The sequence below is a fragment of the Tyto alba genome, unplaced genomic scaffold, assembly GCF_018691265.1.
Source record: "Tyto alba isolate M040663 unplaced genomic scaffold, T.alba_DEE_v4.0 Super-Scaffold_13, whole genome shotgun sequence".
NCBI classification, from domain to species: domain Eukaryota; kingdom Metazoa; phylum Chordata; class Aves; order Strigiformes; family Tytonidae; genus Tyto; species Tyto alba.
The window spans coordinates 29,417,064-29,435,291 of NW_024881275.1; the positions used below are offsets into that span (position 1 = coordinate 29,417,064).

General features: G+C 37.3%; 1 protein-coding gene across 1 annotated transcript in view; it reads right to left on the reverse strand.

The window, feature by feature from the left end:
• Positions 1 to 18,228, reverse strand: part of PCSK5 (proprotein convertase subtilisin/kexin type 5) — a 246,574-nt gene that overhangs the window by 38,523 nt on the left and 189,823 nt on the right. The window contains exons 21-24 of the mRNA XM_042787933.1: positions 9,073 to 9,175; positions 5,614 to 5,750; positions 3,444 to 3,641; positions 3,036 to 3,104 (exon numbers count right to left, since the gene is read on the reverse strand). Coding sequence (XP_042643867.1) covers positions 3,036 to 3,104; positions 3,444 to 3,641; positions 5,614 to 5,750; positions 9,073 to 9,175 — 507 coding nt within the window. The remainder of the gene's footprint in view (positions 1 to 3,035; positions 3,105 to 3,443; positions 3,642 to 5,613; positions 5,751 to 9,072; positions 9,176 to 18,228) is intronic.

An 18,228-nucleotide genomic window follows, 5' to 3' on the forward strand; every position in this document is an offset into this window, starting at 1 on the left:
CAAAATGTATTTGCATTTGTATATGAATAACTACTTTTCAGTATGTGAACTATATAATTTTGATTCCGATTGCTATGATTACTGGATTTTGGTTCCTTTTTATTTTTTTTTCCCCCCAGCCGAGCATTCCCCAGAGCTTTCTGCTGCACTACTAGTAAAAATGTTCATAGCATTGGAATGCTTTTCCTACTGCTGATATACAGTTCCTACTCTGATTACCTCAGTGGTGTTGAGAGGAAGGTAAGACAAAGAGAGACTACAAAATCATGCTTAATTTGAAAGAGTCTGTAGAAAGACCATAAAGAAGTGAAACTAAATGTATCACATTCCATATTTTCTCACCTTAAAATTTTACTGTTTTAAGTTATTTTTGTGGCAGTGTAATTTCTTTACCGCTTTTAAAATAATAAATTTATTCTATGACACAGGGAGTTAAGCATTTTTTTTTTTACAGAAGTCTCTAAATACATCAATTTTCTGATAAGACATGAGAAACCTATTATTGTGCTCATCTTTTCTGTGATTCAAGTTATTGATATGCCAGAAAACTCATTGAATATTAAGAGCAGAAACACAAGCAAACAGCATCTCTACTGGATTAATTTTAAGTTTGAAGTTTACAGGTCACACTATTTCATGAACATATGGTAATTTGAAGATGATGCTCGGGGCCTTGCTTTTAGCCCACCGTTGTGCCTCTGCTTCAAATAGAGCTAACATTAAACCAATCTCTTTCAATCTCAGTAATATATGCATCATAACTGCCAAAGAGTTTCCTTAATAGCATGCCCCTTACTAAACTCTAGCATCTCAATGCTTCCGACTTCACTCAACAGTGAAAGTTAATTCAGTCTTTATTTTACCTGTATTCATTCAGTTGATCTTTGAAGATTTTGAAAAGCCTATTTTAAATCAGAACTTTGGGTACAAGAACCTGAAAATAAATATGTGGTGAATATTACGGATGATTAGTATTTGGAGACAAGTGATTTCTGAGGACAAAAGTAAATGAGTACAGCCCCTTTTTCTCTTTGCCAGCTGCCCATGAACAGTCTTGCAGTTTCCTTATGCAGGCTTATTAAGCTCATACACAAAGAAAATCAGCCTCTGACTTACTTTCAATGACTATTTTTAAGAGAAGTTGCTATTCATAGTGCATTTCACCCTAATTCAAAGCAAAGATTGGCCCTAAACAGCTGCAGAAGAGATATAAAGAATTGTAAGTCACAAGTGTTATGAAGAGCACTGAAAATATTACCATGGGAAAATAACATCTGATAGCAGCAATAAAGATTGGTATTGAATCAGATTTTCTCCCTTAACTTATTTTCTTCTTTTTTTCTCCCCACAACCAGACAGTTGACATGAATCTAAATTCCATGCCATACAAAAAAAGACCACAGTGCACTTGCAATTATGTTAAAACTTGGTCCCTCTAGCTCTTCATTCAACAATATTGAGAACTACAGGAGTAGTCACAGAGGAAGGTGTTCGGCTTGACTGCATTCATGCAGAATGCGTGGTCACCAGTGTCATAGGGAGTTTTGTGATATGACATATTAGGTTGGGTGACTGGTGGAAAGAAGAAAGTAGTATGTGATGAAAATTCTCACATAAGTTTGGTATGCATGAGCATTCACAATAGTCTTGTTTCCCAGGGAAAAATGTTGCTGATAGAAAAGCAGAAAGAACATCAAAATGGTTGTGACTAGTTGTAGAAGTTAATTTCTGGTCTTTTTTTTTTTTTTTTCTATTTAATTTTTTTTTTTTTATTATTTGTTTCTTCTTATGGGGTGTTTTCACAGTTTTCTTCCCTGCTATTCACTCCCATCTGTATAGCAGCATTCAGTCTCTGGTACTGACGCTAATGGTTGTTACACGAGGCCCCAAAACACATTAGGGGACAAGTGTGGGAAGCCAGAGGGTCCAGTATGAACACATCTGTCTGAATTCAGGGAGGGGATGGGTGGTCCTGGTAGTATCTAAATTTAGCACTTTCAAAAATGGTCTTTGGAAATATAAGAAGCCAAATTTGTTCCTTTCTTTTAACATGTAGTAATTCCAGATATAAATTTACAGATCAGTGACTTGCTCTAGATTTGCACCAGAAGAAGTAAAGAATCTTCAAGACGATTTTAACACAGTTGTAGTTTCTGCAGTGTAGACGGTCTTATCAAAGTGTCTTGGCATATCAGTATCATTTGTGCAGTACTTCATCTAAGCTCTGTGCTTTCTTAAGAAGAAATTTGTCTGAGAGGTTGTAAGTGCCTTTCTGATTGTTCACCCTGTTGCCTCTCAGTCTTGAGTTACTGATCAGTTGTACTGCTGTCCACATAGCCACAGGAAATAAAATTTTCTTAGAGTAAACACAGAAGAGACAATGAACTGTGATGTCTTTTGGACATTTTTAATCCTCTGTGAAGGTGAACTATTGAGATGCAGATTCAGCAAAGTTCAGTACATAAAATGGCATTTATCTGAAGACAACAAACTCTCTGTCAACATCATGTTATGTTGAGAAGGAGCTTTTTTTATTTAATCAACTTGAGAAATTAATCGATGCTTTAGTATTTTTCTAGGGCAGTAGTGTTGCTATTGCAGTGACTTGCCCTTGACTGAATTTTAATAAGGTCTATCTTTATGTCTATTTCCTTAAATAAAAAGCACAGGCTCATGATCTATTTTCAGGCCTAGAAAATTTCAACATCTATAATAAGGTTCTGTGCCTGATAATGGCTTCAGGAAGTCTAAATTTCTCAGCCCGAGTGTGGCATTCAGGCAGGAAAAAAAAAAAGTGCTGCAAAGACTAATAGCTAAATTGATACAAAAACTGTTCTTATTTATGCTGGAGATAGAATTTAGAAATGGTGTTGAAAAGTAAATACACTGTGAAAAATACAGTTTACTTGATGAGAGAATACAGAAGTGACCAATTGTTCAGCAGCATGCACATAGGCTTATGGCAAGAGAGGGAGGAGGAATAATTTTTCCCTACCTTAAGAATAAGGATAAAGGTTAATAAAGGGAATATTTACCTGATTTGCAGTTCTGGCATCCATCTGAACATGCTATGCAGTCTTCTGAGTCAGGATCTTCCACTTCACCTGTGTTTTGCAAATCACCAGTTTTGGGTTAATTCTAGATAATGGAAGGTCAACATTGGAATCATTCATCAAGGTTCCTGGAAATAAACTTTATCCAAATCCAAAAAAGAGAAAGTTTCACTGTAATTTATTTTCTCATTTGTTCTCGTGAAACCCCATTCAGTTTGAGGAAAATATTATTTTACATTAATGTGATATGATAAGAGAATCAAAGCCGAAGTTCAAGTACTTTGGGATCAAGTGTGATTGCATATTTCAAAACAGGAACCAAGAGCCTTAACCATATTTCTGTAACATATTGAATAGAGTATTTGTTAAATCCTACTGCAGGATGCTTACCTTCTCCACAGCTATGCTTCTGACATATGTTTTGAGTAAGGTAGTAGCCTCTGAAACATCTTTTGCAGTGGCTGGAGTTCAGGCACACCTCACAGTGGCCAGAGCAAGCCACGCAGGTATGCTCTGAATGGTAGTGACCTGGAGGACAGCTCGCTCTGCACTCCCCATGATACAGGAAACGTTCGATCCCTCTTCTATCTGTGTGGCAAACAAATAGGAAAAAAGATGTCAGCAACAGAGGACATTTGGGCATAAGAAGCAGTTTTATGAACCACTGGTGCTACAGCTGATGAGAATTAATATTGTCCACTGATTTCTAGATTTGTACAGTTTAATACCAAAGGAGATAAAATCTATACAATTTTCACAACCTCAAAACTTTCTCATTACTGAAGATTTCTGAAATATAAAGACGTCATGCTAGTGAATAATTACTGTTTACATCTGTCAATCTAATAAAATATGGATTGAGATATTTCCATTACTGAATTTCCATGCAGTGTATTTGTACTATGTTGTACTATATTGCAGTATTTGTACTACATTGTACATGCAGATACAGAATAGCCATTATGAAAGCAAATCTGCCTACTTCACCTTTGGAAAAGATCATTCTGTGTCCGTAGTAGATTAAACTGTAATCTTCATCCTAGTCACAGCTAGACTGTAATAATTTAGATTTGAATCTGAATAGCAAGTGTGCATTTGCTATCAGAGCAATAACATTCACTAGTGCATGGAGAACTAGAAGGTCCCCTGCTTCAAATCCTTCTGAATGAAACCCATGAAAACACCTACAATTCCATGTGCTATGTGCTGCAACATGGGGAGCTTTCTAATAGGTTACCCTATAATATAAATTATATATGTTATTGTGGCAAGTGTATTTGATTGCTTTAACTATAGAGCAAGAATTTGCTCACCATAGTTTATTTTGGCAACTGCAGAGAAATACATAATAGGAAATAATTGCTGCATTATAGCAGAAGTATTCAGACTTTTCATGTACGTATACTTTTCATGTATTCTCATGTAAAAATGATCTTTTCCAGCCTCCTCAGGGTGTGACTTCCATCAGTGTCTTCATTTCTTGATAGACAGACATACAGAAATTTATATTGTTGTCCACCACAGTAAGACACTTGAGGAATAGCTATACAAACTTATCCCTCACATTGGACCTGAAGTACCATTTGAAAACTTTGTCTACTCAGTCACATTTTCCAAAGCAAGAAAGTCAATCTCATCATCAATATGACAAATGAATGTCAGCCATACTAGTACTTTCTTGTAATCTAGACACTTATTACTAAATCAAGCCTGGGCCATTAATGATTAGAACTGGAATGGAAGTAGCAGCTGAAAGTAAAAAGGCTGTGACTCCACTGTGAGTCCTCAAAAAAAGCTCACCAAAAATTCATCTTTATTAAGTGAATTGAAAGTTAAATCTTAAATACCCTTTCCAAGGGCAGTTCAGGTTAGTTACACATACCTGTATGTAGTAGCCTCAAGTTCTTCACCCATCAGGTGTTACAAGGGCAAGAGGGAACAATTTAACTATATTGCCCTGTTTGTCAATCTAAACTCCATAAAAATGTGTCAAAAAGACAGGTTTCTATGTGTGTTGGCAGTAAGTTTCTCTTTGCAGGCCCCATTTGTCCAGTCGTAAGAACCCAACAGTCTGTGGTGGAATCCACCAGGCTTGTTTCCTAACCTTCCCCAGACAGTTGTTTTGGAAAGTACCCCTCTGGCTCCCTGCCTACTTGTGTAAGCTTGCTCCAGTTCAATGTAGCACAAACAGTGTGGAGGCTGGGGGGAGACATGTATGGAGCTTTCTTTTCCAGAGGCAGGCTACATAGGTTTTCTTAACTTTTTTTTTTTTTTTTTTTTTGCTGCTACTCTTTCTGTTTCTGTTAGCATAGCTCCTATGCAAAAATATACCAAGGCAAATGCATAAAGATGCAAGGACAATGCAGAATTGTGTTTTCTTGTACTTTTTTTTTTTTAAAAAAGGTTGAGTTTCAACTCCTGTCAGGGTTAAAACAAGATGATGACACAATCAGTATCAAAAGCCGTACTTAATTTGCTCTAACAATTGGCCCTGAAAGCATAGGGAAAATGGAACTTGGAGGCCAAAAAAGGGGAAAAAGCAAGAGGAAATCTTTCTTACCTGTTCCACAGGAGGTGCATTTGTTAGGTTCACTTCCACTGCAGTCAAGGCAGGTGTGATGGCACAAATGACACTGACCTTTGAATTCAAACTTTCCTCTAGGGCATTGCATAACACAGCGACCATCATCAAAGACTCTTTTGAGGCAGAGAGAGGCATAATTACAAATTTAGCAACTACTTGTTCTTTAAATTTAAAGGAAACTGGCAAGAAACCCAAGATATTTTTCCTTCACTCTGTTTACAAGAGCCTTTTCACTTTACTCCTTAATTTTCCTGATCTTCATAGTATTTACTAAGTGGAAAGTCAATCATATTTTGAACCTAGATCTTAGACTTCAGAGATCAGGTTTTTTTCTGAGATTTTTCTGAAAAAAATCACCTTTTGATCCTGTACCTAGATGTCCTTCTACCACAGTTCATGCAGTGATCACTTATGTCTGTTAGAAGGAAAGCAAGACCTGGTCTTTCTCAGTGAAAGAATGATTCGTCTGTTGAACTTTTCTATTAGTTTTACTTTAAAGGCTTCTTGTAAACAGTACTATGGCTTCAGTAAAATGACTTCATACATAAAGTCAAACATCTGTCTGAATTTTGGCCTTAAAGAGCTGCATTTTTAGACTTGCATATCTGAAAACACGTAGAAGTTTTGCTGATAAATGTTCTCCTTTTGCTGTGTAATGAAATATTTGCTACAGAAACCTTTTATGTGATGAAAATTTCTGGTCCATTTTTCATCGTTACTTAATATCTACTGGTTTTAATATGTTTTAGAAAAAAGTAGTGAAGGATCGATACAGATATGACTATTAAAAGAATATAAACCAAGCTAGCTGGAATTTGACAGTGTTTTCAATATTAAGAAAATAAGAGAGAGGAGACTGTAATCTTCCACACTTAACTTCTTTGACCAGTTTGGTATCTGAGGACTCAAGACTCAATTTCTGGAGAAGCTGAGCACTGTTCAGGATCTTAGTACAGATTTTGAGACTATCAGCTTGTCTGTACACCTAGGGAGCTGTGGGCTTTCCATAACATTAAGATAGTGCATACTTCCTTGGAGCCAGTCAGTGTCACTAGAGAATGTCTGCAGTATGCTTTCATAAATTTGAGTCGCCATGATCATTGTCAGATTTATTCTGAAAGAAGAGGAGAAAAACATCTGCAAAGTTTTAAACCAATTTTATCAAATAGTCTTTGAAACTATTTGAAATTTACCATGATTGGAAAAGCCTAGGCTTATGAAGTGTGAAGCTGGCAGAATAGGCCATCATGCAAACAGCCTTCCTGAAGTGCATGTAACAAAGAAGATTTAGGAATTGATTAAAAAGTCTTGTCAGGCTGAAGGCGGGCTGTTGGGGGGAATCAGGGAGAAGCCTGTATGGGTGTATGAAGTATTCAACAAAGATGTGTCTCTGCTCTGGAGTCCGACAGTAGGATAGTCCTATGTAGACTGTAGCTCATATACCTGCATGTTTAAGACCATTATTCAGCTCTTTATGGGGACTGCAGCCCCCTCTGGTTGTTTCTGTCAAATGGGACAATGTGACAGAAGTATTGGAGGTAACTGTGTTGGGCTTATATGACATGCAAATATTACTGTGTTCTACTACATGTGCTGAATGTAATAATAGGCATCCTTACACACAGCTCACACAGTGGTAAAACACCTTTTTCTTGCTTTTTGTTATGTTGACCCTAATGGAAGACACCAGCATGTCAGATCTTGTCGCTAATCTTTGTTGCTCAAACAGTAAACAAATGGATGAGAAATTTTGTGAAAGGAGTTTGGCTGGACAAAAAACTACAATTCCATAATTTTTTAAAAACAGGTAACAGCATTTTGAATTGTCAAACCAGATGATCTGACAGTGATGTTATTATGAATAAGGTGAAATCTACTGCTGAATTTTCACAAAGAACAGGGATTGTTCAGTATTTTCGTTTTCACATTATTTTCAGTAACATGCCCGCCCCCCTATCTGAGTCTTTTCATTCTTTTAAAAGAGGAAAGGTGTTCCTCTGCAGGAAAGCAGCACTGCTAAATTATAGTCTGTGTTATCTAATGGCAACTCATTATTGTGTTCAATAGATACCATCTGAAGCTTTCAAGACTGACAGGATTTAGGATTCTGTTTCAATTAAAGAGGTCTATTTCAAATATATAATGAATAATGTCCATTGGGAGGATTTACTCTTTAGCCTCTGGGTGAGATTTTTTAATTATTATTTATTTTACTACTCATTGTCCTAATACGACTTTTTCTAACAGCTTTCATAACGTGCAGAAGAAGCACAGAAAGCTTTTGGAAACCTTAGATGACAAAATTGAAAACTGTTAGGGTATTTGTAATAGTGGAGACAGCAGCACCATTCCAAAAAGTCACAGAGACCTCTAGGTAGTTTTGCCTAATTGTGTTGTTCTGTGCCTTCTTTGTTTTGCAAATATCTCTGTGTGAAGATCACAATATAGGTAGCAAGAAAACGCAGACAATCTAACTTAAATGCAATTTTGAATTGGAGAAATCCAGTCCACCATCCAAAATCGTGACCAGACTTCCTGTGCTAATGCCATTTCTGATGTAACACATCAGAATTAATTAATATAATTATATAATATAGTTAATTTAATACTGTTTCCTCATTTATGAATTTGTTTGGACTCCACTGCTCCTGATGTGTCTTTTATTGGTATAGTCATATCATAGATATTTGCAGGGTAAATTGCAGGATTGCTTGGGGATTTTTTTGTTATGTTGCACAGGATATGATTCTGATTTCATACCAGTATAAATATCAGCTGACTACAATGCAATCCAGAGCAGCAGAACCTGAACTATCAGTGAAAGAATAAAGCTATTGGTAGGATGTGAGTTTAAAACTAGTAGACTTTTGGATTAAGTGCAAGATGACCTAAACATAAGCTTCTGATCTGCAATGTCCATTGGAAAAGCTTCTTTCTGGTTCTGTTCACTTCTCATGTCAGGTAGAAAAAATCAGCCTAACTTAAAATGCCTCAGTAAGGGGATGATGTTTAGGTGCTCTGAATATCTCCCAAATTAACCGACTGCTAGCCTCAGTGTCCATATTCATGCCTTGTGCCAAACTCCATCGCTGTGTACAACTACAAAGGCCCTAGGCTCTTGTTGAATTTGTCACTGTTGTGATTCTAGCAATTATGAGTTTGTAGGGATGACAATGAAAGGAAGACTATTACTCATATTAATAGATTTTTTTCTTTTTTGTATCTGCAGGAACCAACTAGTTAAACATTAACTGCCTTTGTAGCCAACTGTCTTGTTCACATAACACTTGTATTCTCACTTGCCTTGGTTTTGTCTGCCCTAATCAGTGCTCACTTCTTCAGTTGAATCTACAAGCTAGTGCTAAAGACCATACAGCCACTTCTCCAGATGATGATGTGAGGTCTTTGTGCTGCACTATGCTAGAAGAAAATTACCTTGTGAGTGGGCAGCTGATGCAATTGTCTGGCTCAGGTCCAATGCACTTCTGACAGGATGCTTCACACAACTGACATTCTTGGGAATCATCAAGATATTCCCCTGGTAGAAAAAAATTTGTTTGTTTCAGATCAACATCTCATGTTACAAAAAAACATGCACCAAGCCAGGTTGGAAAAAATAATGAGTAAAAGGAATTAAATCTGTTTTGAATTACTGGAAGGAGCACATTTCCCTGTGGTATCGGGAATACAAGTACTGGCTCCCTTGGGGAACCAGGATACTCAGAATTAGTACTTTATAGTCCTTTTTTATTTATTTACTTACTTATTTTTATCTTCCATGTGAATCTGACAGACAGTGATTCTTGTTGTTTGGGTTAATGCTATCTCGTTTCCATCATGTAAGTAATGTGACTCTTTAAGATTCACTGTGGAGAGTTACATCAAAATCAGTGTTACCTAGGAGTATTCATCACCTGATTCCTTTGGTGCAGCTGCAGCAGGCTCCTGATTGCAAACTGCAGCATAAAGAGTGTGTTGTCATGTTTGTAGGGTATGTTGTGTAAGAAGAAGGACTTGAGTAAGCTTCCATTAGTGAGAGGCATGTTAGTACTTCCCGAATCTCTACCTATAGCATCTTTTTGTTCCCCTCCCAAGCTGCTGCTGGAAGACCCCACAACTAAAATACTTAGGCTCTCATTTAGGCAGAATGAACATTTGGTGCCTAAGTGCCTGTTTGGACTTGAAAGAAATTATTTTGTATTATATGAATTGTTGCCTTAAAACTCAGATAAAGATATAAACACTTCCAGATCATGAGCACACTAGTACTAATATGGCACTGAAGTACTAAGTTTGCCTCTTTATTTACTGAATATTAATTTAAATATTAGTACAAACTGATAAGCTGTACACTTCACAATTCTTAGAGGAGATATTAATTTAGTAAGTAGCTTGAATACTGTACCTGTGTGCAGCATCATGTGGGACAGTAAATCTGTTTATCAAGCAGTTTTATAAAGCTCATGATTGGGTCTTTTATATCAGTTTGTTGTAGGAAAATTTATTCTAACTGAATCTATACATTTGAGAAAATTGGCTGTTCCTTCATTCTTAAGTAATGGAAGAGATTGGGCAGAGTGTCCTATATAATACATAAAACCTGCAGTTTCTATGGATACTTCAATATGGAGAAACTCTTTCCACTTGCATTGCTGCTAGGAAATCCAGATTTGGCAAATGCAGTGAACTTTAAGAGTCAAAATACAAATGTGGTATGACTTGATTTTGGCTCACAGTTGCAATGAGTTCCTTACATTGAAGTGCAAAGGCAATGTATGAACAATTATTGTTATAAGTGTAAAAAGACGTAGGAAAGAAACATTTTCTAAAATACTGCAAATTATGTTCTCTGTTCCTTGTGTGTTCTACTCCATATTCATCTGTGTTAATAAATTTTATAATAGTTGAAATCTCTGGTATGAGATATAATCTAGGGTACTACTTGGCATGCTTAAGGGGATGGGAATGGTATAGTTATAAAGGCACACTAACTGGAATGTCCACCCAGCTGTGGGCAAAAACTGAAGTACCTAAAATGTAGGTAAAGATACTGTTTTCATTTTGTAAAGGTTTGTGTGTCTCCTGAAGAAAGGAAAAAGATAAAAGGCAGGCCAAAAGTCAGTGACAGAGCCATATAAAACAAAGACAGTACTTCTCAGAGTCTGGTCCTGGATCAGTGTTAACTGGGAAGAAGTTCAGAACTGGGAGAAAATTAAGTATCTTGATGAAATCAGGGAAACAGAAATCTGTGTATGCATACACATTCACACAGTTTTATAGTTCTCATTATCTAAGAAGCATTTTGTATATATATATATTTACATGCATTTATGTAATCACACACATGCCCATATAGGCCAAATCTTGAATCATGTAAATTGACATAATTCCATGGAAGTGGTGTAGCTTTTCTGAACTGCAACACTGTATTCTTGTATGATAGGTGAATACCATTAGCCCTTTATAAAGGACTAATTATAAAAAAGTTATAAATTGTATAGCTGCTTGACATAGAATTCATCAGGATTCTGAATTTATCCAGATATTACTGGGATAAAATGCTGTGTTGATGAATAACTATCATGATACAGAGTATTTATAATTCTCACTTTCTAGAAAAAAAAGGCTGTGGCCTGCTGTCCAGGAGATCATCAGGCCATTGACAGATTTATTTAATGTAGGACTCTTGAGTATTTCCAATACATATTCAGAGGTTACAACATGGAATGACATGATCTCAAATGTTTTATGAGATTTAAAAATATGACTTGATATATATATATATATATATACACACACATATATTTGGACAATATACAACCACAAAAAAATGCCGTACCTGGAAAGTTTTCCTATTGCAGTTTTGGTGGCTCAGTGCTTTATACTACTGGCTTTACATCACTGGGAAATCTGTCAGGGCAATGTTATTAAAAAATTGCTTCTGTGATGGTGTTTTGTGATACGTATTAGAAAAACTTTTTGTTTCTCCAGTCCTCCACTTTATTTGCCTGCACAGCCTGTATGCTTATCCATTGGACCTGAGCTACTAATTCATACACCTCAGCTATGCCCCCTCAAATTCTTCCCACATGGTAGAAGTGCTTAGTTTTAAAAGTTTTTTTTTTTAATTTCTTTGTTATGCCTTTCCTTGGAAGGGCTGTAATTCATTTCAGCTGTGCTGGAATAGTGCCAGGAAGACCAGTTTTCTGCTTACTTTATCCTCCAAGTTGAAGCATTTTAAAGCATACTATTATAAGAATGTGCACCAGAAAATACCTACATATTAGGCCCTCTGAATAGCAAGTCACATCTAGAATTGTGTACCTGCCATTAGTTGTTAACAAAATAGTTTTTAGTGGTTATTCAAAGAGTTAACACTGAAATGCAGCTTTAAAGAAGACTTTTAAACTATTCCACAGGGCAGTTTAACTGTTTGCCGGAGTTCCTTGTGGACAGTACATTTCTTTACAAATCTTGCAACATAATGGGGGGAATACTCTCAGCAATGCGTCTCAGCTATGCCCTTAATCGGGCAGTGCATGTCAATTACTTTGGATCATCCCATACTTAACCTTCATTTATTTCTCAGTTCTGTCACCTTGTCACCTTGTTAAAAATGTTTGTCACCTTGTTTTAAAAAAAGGAACTGTAGGTATTATAGGAATAAGGCTATTTTAACAGACATAATGCCTCATAAAGGGGAAGAATTTAATGCATATTTTTTTGTGTACCTAGTTAGAAATGTTTAATTCCACATCTGGGCCACATCAAGTTGCTGGCTGTGAGTTTAACTGCATACTAGAGCCCTACACACTTATGCAGAGTTCCTATCAGTTGATATGATACATTTTGAAATGAAGTAAGGACTATTGTCTCCCATTAAGGAGGCAGAAAAACTGAGTTTCAGCAAGATCATCAAGTTAGGATGTAATAGCAAACTAGAACCTCTCTCTGCTGAGTCCCAGACTATAGCCCTGTCATAGTTGCCAGGTTATTGCTGTCTTTACATATGCAGTATTAAGTGTACAGCCTTTATCTTGTTGCAATTTCTCTCTTGCTTTCTAAAAACTGTGTCATTTATTGAAAGTGCATGGTGTTTCAAGAGAGCAGGTAGATGAGGGCATGAATATCCTTGTAAGTTATGCCTGGAGATAGAGTTTTATGTGCTGGCAGTCATAAATGAATCTTTCTCTTGTAGCCCTCCCATGACACCTAGTCACTGCAAGTCACATGTTACTTCCCCACTTTTCTTAATCAAAACATCACTTTATCTAATTTTAAAATGTTCATTGGCTATCTCCTAGTATATTTTCTTTACAATAAATGAAAAAATGACCTTATTTCCTCCCTTTTGCTTGTTTATGTTAATGGGAAGCTAGATATGGATTTTGTACTTGGGCTTTTGCATGTAATCTTTTGAGTTAAAAATGTTTCACAGACCAATAAAAAAACGTTGATTAGAGTTGTTTTTCATCAATCAGCAGTTAGAACTGAGAGGTTTTGGTCTCAGAGAATACTATGCTTTTTCCATGTTCAGCCTTGACATATTTTATTTTGGTTGGCTTGTGGGATCATCTCCTTGAGTTTTGCTGAAGTATTCATCCATAAAGTTTAAGTCCATAACTTAGACCAACCTGCATATAACAAGCCATTAAAATTCAACTTGAGGATTCCTCTTAAAGTTACCTCTCCATTTAGCCCAAAGCCTTAATGCTTGATAGATTACAGTTCCCTGAAAGAGATCTTGTCTTCATCTTGAAAATGTTAGAACATGGAGATTACAACATTTCCTTTTCCCCCCAGGTTTTGGGCAGTCATACAAAATTTGAGCCTGGTTTCCAATTATTTGTCTAGCTTCAGCTTTCGATTTCCTGTAGTTATTCTTCTCCACTCAGTCATTTTACACGACTATCAAATTTCTGAATCCCTGCTTGCATGTGCAGAAGGGACAGAGAAGATACCCTTCTTGGGAAAAACTTTGGGGTGCTATGATTTGAGGTGATGAGAAGAATTCAGGATGAGAAGTCTTTTCAAAAGTGCTCTAGGCAATGATGAACCAGAGGCTGAAATTAGGATGGTGGTTTCTAAGTCACTGAAGCTCTCCCTTGTGCCAAGGAACAAAGCAGAACCTTGAAAAGGGCTGAATATATCTTCCCTGAATAGTGGAGTGTGGAGCTGAGTGTGATATAATGATTTTAGGATGAAGGGTCCTTTTGTTGCAGGATTAGCTGAGATCACACTGAGCCTCAGGTTAGTTTTAATCGCGACAGGCAGGAGAGAGGAAACTGCCTCTATCAAGTACATTATCTTACACAGCCCTCTATTCCTTCCCCTGCAGAATAAAATATTTATATTACACAAAGCTGCCTTTTTTGCTGACACAAAGGGATTTTTCCTCCTCTTTATTCTGTGTGTTTCTTCTCTAATTTCCATGTAGTACGTATGCAATAGTTGTTAGAAACCCATTGAAGAGCCAGATCTCTCAGGGGTACTGAGTGGGCATAAATAGACTCCAGAAAGACATTATTTAACATTTTAAAAATCAGCTTTAGACCTCCACTTGTACTCATAATGTGGATGTCTGGAAGTAAAAGCTGGCTGGGATCAGTGTTTCTTCCTTACCTGTGAAAGCACAAAGGTCAGAGCCTGGCAAAGTTTTCTGCTGCTCACCTGGAGTCTGAAATTTGACAACCCTATGATGGTGGGAAGAGGAATGGAGCAATCCTTATCTGTATTGCTAATGGTTTGTTCTGTACCCTTCTCAGTTCTTGAAGGAGGGGAAATACTATGGCACTCTCAAAATTTTAGACTGACAATGGAAAAAAATCTGTTTAGCTTCTCCATTTCTGGAGCTTTCCAAATGGAAATTTCCCAGTCTGACCTTGTCAAGCTTCTTTTTTTTTGGTGAAGCTCAGTAGCTGGGAATATCCTAAAGGGCAGTGGAACACCTGAATCTCACTGAAAATGATCTAATCGTGCTAACAGTACTGCTTTGGAAATTCAGGTAGTTTCTTGTGAAATATGCAAAAGAAAGGTGGAAGCTGACTGCATACATTGAGTAAAGTTGGTGTTATGTGCCTTAGGAGTACATTAAATATAGGATACCTCAATGCCAGAGGAAAACACATGTCATATTTCAGAGGCAACCATGGTAGCACTGCATCTCTCACCTATGTTGTAGGGTAAGGAGTAGGTAATTTGCATACACAGAGCCTTCCCTGTCCACAGGATTTCTGCAGTCTGACTGGGATAGACATAAACCTGAAATGGGAAGAGCTGGATGTCTCAGGGTAGTGTTTCAGTGGTGTCACCATCATAAACAAAGAGCTTTTCATGGAATGTTTGTACTGGAGATCTCCAACTCAATTAGGATGTGAACACAGACCTGCTGATCTGTTGATAATTGGGCAGATTTCAGCAGGCAAACTATTTCCCCAACAAGGTATAACAACACAGATTCATATTGCTAATCAAATATAATTTCTGTTTAATTTTCAGGGATAAGTACGTAGTAAGGCTGAAAGAAATCTGCCAAAAAGTTTTGTTTATCTTATTGGAAGTAAGGAGCGGACCAAACGAAGTCTTTTAGTGAGAGGTATAAAGGAGTAAATTTTATACCTATGTGTAACTCTTCAGGCAACTCAATACCTTTACACTGAGGATCTCCCCTTGCTTAAAGTCTCCCCTAGTTCCTCATCTCCACTTACAAGCATTTCAGGAATACCCAAGGTAATTACTTTTTGTTGATTACCCTGGCAAGCACAGTCCAGGATGTTCCCTTTAAGGATCATGTGTTCCATGCTGAGAGTGCAGAAATGGGTAAATGATACAGCCCTTCTACTTCAGATATGTCTGGAGAGAGGCTTTGTGGCACTGTTTGGCTATGGGAGTTATTTGAACCCTCTTTTCAGCCTTGGGATTTAAAGAATCCACAGAGGCTGTGTTAGAGGCAGACCCAGCAAGAGCAGCATTTACACAACTCCAGTTCAGTATGGTGTTGCTCTTGGAGTAAGAGAAGGGGTTACTTTATTTGAGAATGAATGTTTGAGTAATTTCTGCCTTTTGATCCAGTGGCATTGCACAGAATGGCAATTACCACAGTCACAAGGACCATGGGTGACAGCAATGCAATCCATGGGGACTGGCCACCAGGTGATAGACTTTCCTTCCAACCCACATCTTAAATCATCTGCAGGCTCAGGAGAAGGGCAGTGGGCATGCCAAGGACAATTGCAAATAGAAAAGATATGCAGTATTATCTGAATTGTAACTAAATCACACTTGCCATGCTTCAGTGAACATTCAGTGCTGTTATTGAGTTTGCATGATGGAGCCATTAATTCTCCTTGGGTAAATAAATATTCACCACCTGTCAATGTTCTAGCTTCTCCCCCCTGGCTGATTGGGAAAATGGGTACTTAATCAGCCGTTGTGTAACACCATAAAGCAAAAACATCTACTGTGTTTTGTGACGGGACAGTATTTTTTGCTTTGAAAAGTGATGCTGTTTTCCCAGATCTTCAACAAATCCATCCCCCAAACACTGAGAAACACTGATAAATACATGATTGTACAAGGGGCATTCTTCTAAGCTGTGCCTTGCCCATCTTTGGCAGCAAATGCAAGAGCTGCTCATAAAAGAGTTGTAACAAAAAACAGCCTTTGGTGTGGCACTGAGAGGCTGCATTTTTCACTTACTGCAACTATTTTTTTAAATGCTCAGAGTCTTCTCACCATAATATGCTTTCCTTTGACTGCATTTCCCATGCTAGAAGTGAAATTTGGCTCTGTTTTTATGCAATAAACATTGTTTTCTAATCCAGAAAGAAATTCCTTCCAGGATCATTTCAATCATAGGGTGGCTATTAAAATATAATTCTGTGGTTGTGTCTGTTGCCCTTGCACAGCAGGTGAACATCACTGCAATCTCTCTGGCTTTATTCTGAGGATATCAGAACAGTTTCCCTAGTGAGACCCAATGTTATTATGCTCTGAGACTTCACAGATATGTCCCAGGACTTCAATAGGTCTTTGCTCATCAGTGTGTAACTAATGGTGGAAACGCAGGTATTGGTTGCACTTCCCCTGGTTGGATGCAATCCTGAGGTTCAGAGCCTTAGTTTGTTCTCAAGGACACTGTGTTGCTACCCACAATTTTTTAGCCCTTACTAATGAGGAGGATTTGAGACCAAATATAGCCTCATGACAGTGGTGAATTTCATCAAAAATTGAAATCTCCCAAGATAGTTTAAGTGAGACAAATAAATAAAAATTATGACAAACAAATCAGTTTTCCTCTTCCCCTGCTAAACAAAATGTTAATCAAAAATACATTTTCAACCTTTTTTTTTTTTTTTTACTTATATATTGAACCTGCATATTCTGAACAAGCTCATGTAAGTTCTTGTCGGTGTCAGTTTCTTTTTGATCAAAACTTGACTAGAACTTTTCTTTGTATGCTGTAAAACTTTTTTAATGCTTGCTTAAAATATTTTGCACAAACATCTAATGGCAGAACTTTTCTTGATTCGTTCTGTACCAATGACATGACAATGGTATATCCAATATAAATATAAGGCATGGTAATGGAGCACAGACAAGTTATTGTTCCGCGAGTTGCACTGCAAATTGAAAACTTTGACTCATACAAGCAGTTAAATGTCTTTACAGGAATCTTGAATTTATAACAGGCCTTCTTACAGTCATTCAGTTTATTAAATAATTTAATTAAAAAGTAACAGATAGTTACCTAAAGTGGTCACACATATAGATAATGCTCACTCTAGTTGTGATGCGGCTATTAAGAGGATTAACCTGGTCATCACCAATTGCATGTATTTAGTGATGAGTGAAATTGCTGTATTCAGCTCTAGTATCTCTGTATATAGGTTTATTCATCTTCAACGCTCACACTGTCATACCTCTTATCATTACCTGACAATGTGGAACAAGCAGCAGCTGTGCTATTATACAATATATTCATTAGCAGGGGTTGATCAGAATTTCACAGGACATTGGAAAGTTGCAATCCTAATTGGGGTAGTCTGTAAGGTCTCACAGGGAAATAATTTCTAGAAAACAGTGTTATCCACAGAGGGGGGAGTTTGCAGTGCCTCCCCAGAAAGAGGTAGGGTGTGCCAGTGGAGATTGGTGTGTGGGTAAGCAGGGTTAAAGCCAAGAGCCACAGGAGCTACTGGTCAGAAGCATAAAGTTTCTACCTACATAGCCCAGCAGGTATCTGATTTGTTGATCTCACAACACTGGGGTGTAACTGAGGTGAAGAGCTGCAGCTAGAGAGGCAGTAAGGCTGTAACCCCTTTGCAGAAAAGGAAACACTTCTATTATAAAATGATGCCCTCACACAACAGGCACTTGCAGGATGTTCTGCAGGTCTGAGACATGCTAAACTTTTTTCTGCTTAAAAATAGTACTAGCACAGGTATGCGGTGTTTCTTTTTTTTTTTTTTTTTGACTAAAGCTGTCATTGAGTTTTTTAGTGAAGAAGAGGTGTAGCTGGGTGTCCAGTTTGCATTTAAATCAAGGAATATGAATATGTAAGGATTCTCCCAGATAGACATGAACTGGCAAATA